The 5,000-nt window shown below is 37.6% G+C and overlaps 1 protein-coding gene across 1 annotated transcript in view; it reads right to left on the bottom strand.

Annotated features, from left to right (window-relative positions):
- LOC113826879 (uncharacterized) overlaps positions 1-5,000 on the bottom strand; it is an 18,530-nt gene that overhangs the window by 9,290 nt on the left and 4,240 nt on the right. The window contains exons 5-7 of the mRNA XM_070144501.1: positions 4,288-4,442; positions 1,091-2,026; positions 287-637 (exon numbers count right to left, since the gene is read on the bottom strand). Coding sequence (XP_070000602.1) covers positions 287-637; positions 1,091-2,026; positions 4,288-4,442 — 1,442 coding nt within the window. The remainder of the gene's footprint in view (positions 1-286; positions 638-1,090; positions 2,027-4,287; positions 4,443-5,000) is intronic.

The raw sequence follows: 5,000 nt of genomic DNA, 5'->3' as shown, positions 1-5,000 counted from the left end.
GCTTATGTATTGTACTTCTTTTCAGCTTTTTACTTAAATCTCAGGCTTATGTATTGTACTTCTTTTCAGCTTTTTGCTTAAATCTCAGGCTTATGTATTGTACTTCTTTTCAGCTTTTTGCTTAAATCTCAGGCTTATGTATTGTACTTCTTTTCAGCTTTTTGCTTAAATCTCAGGCTTATGTATTGTACTTCTTTTCAGCTTTTTGCTTAAATCTCAGGCTTATGTATTGTACTGAATTAAACGTAACAACAAACCAGCGACGACCAACGACCAGTCATCCTACCTTGATATCATTCAAATTGGAATTGTTGTGCAAGTTGGCGAACGTGAGCCTCGCGTCGCGCCACGTGTAGCGCAACACGGCGTCCAGAGAGATCCTGAAGCCAACCAAACTGAATTCCCGAATGGCTGTCACCGCGAAGGTCAGGTTCAAGGTCAAGGGCGTGGAGGCGCTCATACTCGGCGGGGGGATGGATTTCGAGTAGCCGTCGCCGAGGAGGACCTTCTGGCAGTCCTCCTCGTCGGAGTTGTCGGCGCAGTCGGACGAGCGGTCGCAGCGAAGGGCGATGGGGACGCAGGCGAAGTCGGAGCAGGTGAATTGACCCTCCGCGCACGGGGTCAGCAGCAGCGTCGCCTGCGGAGGGAGGGGGGGGGGGGTCGAGGGGATTATATTAGTATCATTCTCATTCTCATTTTCATAATTATTAATATGATTATCATCGCACACACACACACACATATGTGCATGTATATATACACACATATATGTGCATGTATATACACACACATATATATATGTGCATGTATACACACAAACACACATATATGTGCATGTATACACACACACACGGATATATATATATATATATATATATATATATATATATATATATATATATATATATATATATATATATATATGTGTGTGTGTGTGTGTGTGTGTGTGTGTGTGTGTGTGTGTGTGTGTGTGTGTGCATGTATACACACACACATATATGTGTGTGTGTGTTTAAACATCTATATTTATATACGTGCATGTAAGTATGTACAGTACATACACGGCCCGAGCGAAGCGCCCCAGGCTCACCTTGCTCTGGCCGCAATTGTCGCCCTCAATGGCCCAGGTCCTGTGGCCGAAGGGCAGGCCCCTCGAGGACTGCGAGAAGTTCAGGCGGGCCGTCGTGTCCCGGCTGACGCGCGTGAACAGGACCCACGTGGCGTTGTCCCACACCAGCCTGCTGCTCTGGAAGCCCTCGAAGGCGGGCTTGCCGTTGTGGTAGCCGTAGGCGCTGTAGATCCGGTCAAACGCCGATGCCTTGCACAGCCCCCGCAGGAGGACCGCGCTGTGCCGGGTGACGTTGCACAGCGGGCACGTAAGGCCTTCACAGCTGGTCGACTGCCACGAAGGAGGAAAGGGACTCCCCGCCGACGCACAGTGAAACGTAGGGTCTCCCGAGAACCCGAGCGAAAGAACGGGCGCCGAGGTGGCGATGTCCAGCCAGGCCTTCGTCGCGCGGTCGAACTGGAGGCCGAGCCAGTAGAAGGTATTTCGGGGCGTGGCGCACTGCTGCCTGAACTCCGAGAAGCCTTCGGCGATGAGCTGCGTCTCCTCGGGGCTCGGGACGGAGGCGAGGTTGCCGCCCAGCATCCCGCACACTTTTCGCGCTTCCTCGAACGAAAGTCTTAGGGTTACGAGGTTCAGGCGGTAAGGTTTGCTCTGGCAGACGGCTCCTCGCGCCACGGAGCTGAAGATCTCCGCGCTCTTTACGGTGAAGTCGCTCAAGTCGTCAAAGCTTAGAAGCGGTTTCGCAGCGGTGTCCATCTCGCGACACGCCACGTACTCCTGCAGTTGGTCTCGAGGGAGAGAGGTGTTGTAGAGGCGAAATTCTGCTATCTCGCCGCGAAGAGAGTCCCACGCTGTATTTGCCTGCGTTGCGTCCCGCTGCCCGAGGAGGAGCCGCCCTCCGCCAGGCAGTGTCGCCGCGCCTTGCGCTGTCCGGCTGCGGAGGGCGGGGGAGAAGACCTGCGGAAATTTATATATATATATATATATATATATATATATATATATATATATATATATATATATATATGTATATATATATACATATATACATATATATATATATATATATATATATATATATATATATATTATATATGTATCTATACATGTATGTATGTATATATGTATATATATCTGTGTGTCTGCACACAGATACATATATCATATATATATGTATGTTCATATATTATATATATATGTATGTTTTCACATATATATATATATATATATATATATATATATATATATATATGTATCTCTGTTTCTATCTGTATATATATATATATATATATATATATATATATATGTGTGAAAACATACATATATATATAATATATGAACATACATATATATATGATATATGTATCTGTGTGCAGACACACAGATATATATACATATATACATACATACATGTATAGATACATATATATATAATATATATATATATATATATATATATATATATATATATATATACATGTATATATATATATATATATATATATATATATATATATATATATATATTATACATGTATATGTATCTATACATGTATGTATGTATATATGATATATGTATCTGTGTGTCTGCATATATATATATATATATATATATATATATATATATATATATATATATATATATATATATATATGTATATATATATATGTGCAGACACACAGATATATATACATAAATACATACATACATGTATAGATACATATATATATATAATATATATAGATATAGTATATATATAGATACATGTGTATATATATATATATATATATATATATATATATATATATATATATATATATTATACATGTATATGTATCTATACATGTATGTATGTATATATGTATATATATCTGTGTGTCTGCACACAGATACACATATCATATATATATATATGTATGTTCATATATTATATATATATGTATGTTTTCACATATATATATATATATATATATATATATATATATATATATACATATAGAAAGAGAGATACGCGCATACATACATACATGTGTATATATGTATGTATGCATATATATATATATATATATATATATATATATATATATATATATATACATATAAATATAAATATATACATGAATATATATATATATATATATATATATATATATATATATATATATATATATATATATATATATATATATATATATATATATATATATATATATACATATACATATATATATATATATATATATATATATATATATATATATATATATATATATATATTACTATGTATTTAAATACTGTCCTGATCAGCAATAACATCTGTACATTAATGCTATTAATTAAATCGCTGTTTGTCTTCTCGATATGCAAATCAGCAACTGTAATACACAATGAAAAGAAAAGAGACATTCTCTTTAAAGTCAGGTAAGTGCTCAGTAAGTGATATATTTCACGAGATTTTTGTAAGTTCAGCAAATCTATTTAGGTATATTTTTGTATATACTTGAATGGCTCCGTGATTTATTTCATTATTCTATTTTTTTTTTTTTTTATCTTTCATGTCCATTTATTTATTCATTTAATTATTTGATTATTCATTTAATCCCTTTCTGGCTCTTTCACACAATTTATCCCCAAGCAACACATTTTTGTACTTGACTGGCTCCTTTTTTATTTTGTATGTTTATTGTCAATCTTATTATTCATTCTTATTCATTCATTCACTCATTTAATCTATTCATTTACTTATCTCTCTTTTTTCTCTCTCTTCTCTCTCTCTCTTTGACTTTCTGTCTCTCTCTCTCTCTCTTTCTTTCTCTCTTTCTTTCTCTTTCTCTCTCTTTCTCTTTCTCTTTCTCTCTCTTTCTCTTACTCTCTCTCTCTCTCTCTCTCTCTCTCTCTCTCTCTCTCTCTCTCTCTCTCTTCTCTCTCTCTCTCTCTCTCTCTCTCTCTCTCTCTCTCTCTCTCTCTCTCCTCTCTCTCTCTTTCTCTTCTTCTCTCTTTCTCTTTCTCTCTCTCTCTCTCTCTCTCTTTCTCACTCTTTCTTTCTCTCTCTCTCTCTCTCATTCGCTCTCTTTCTCTTTCTCTCTCTCTCTTTCTCTCTCTCTCTCTCTTCTCTCTCCTCTCTCTCTCTCTCTCTCTCTCTCTCTCTCTCTCTCTCTCTCTCTCTCTCTCTCTCTCTCTTCCTCTCTCTCCCTCTCTCTCTCTCTCACTCACAGACCTTATCGTCCAGCAAGATCAGCAGCGTGTATTCGACCAGATCGAGGGAGACGCAGACGTGGTGCCACACGAAGAGGGTCAAGTCCGCCCGGAGGAGGAGCTCGACCTCCCCGTCACAGCAGCGTATGAAGAGGGACCGGTTGTGCAACACGAAAGCTGCGGGAGAAAAAAGGAGAATCGGGGAAAAGGGTCGGGGACACGAGCGTTTTGTCGTCGGTAGAGGTGCGGTGGGAGGCGGGGGGCATGGGGTGGTGGGACGGGGGACGGGGGGCGGGGAGCGAGGGGGGGGGGGGGGGGGGTGGGGGGACGGGGGGCGGGGGTGGTGGGAGGCGGGGGGGATTCCTTGGATAAGGTCTATGAAAGTACTTATATATAGACCTTGTCCTTGGATGCATAAGGTGTTCGAATTGTGTGGATGGTAAGTAAGGGTATATGTTTTCGTGTTAGTCGGGGGAGGAGGTAGTGTGTGTGTATATATATATATATATATATATATATATATATATATATATATATATATATATATATATATATATATATATATATATATATATATACACATATATATATATATATATATATATATATATATATATATATATATATATATATATATGTATGTATATATACCCGATGAAGATAGAAGAAAAAAAAGAAAAAAAGAAAGAAAGAGATAAGAAAGATAAAAGAAAAAAGAAGTATATTTTTTTCTTT

This window comes from Penaeus vannamei, chromosome 32 (genome assembly GCF_042767895.1).
Source record: "Penaeus vannamei isolate JL-2024 chromosome 32, ASM4276789v1, whole genome shotgun sequence".
Taxonomy (NCBI): domain Eukaryota; kingdom Metazoa; phylum Arthropoda; class Malacostraca; order Decapoda; family Penaeidae; genus Penaeus; species Penaeus vannamei.
Note: the sequence above shows the minus strand (reverse complement) of the source record. Positions and strands in the feature narration are given on the sequence as shown.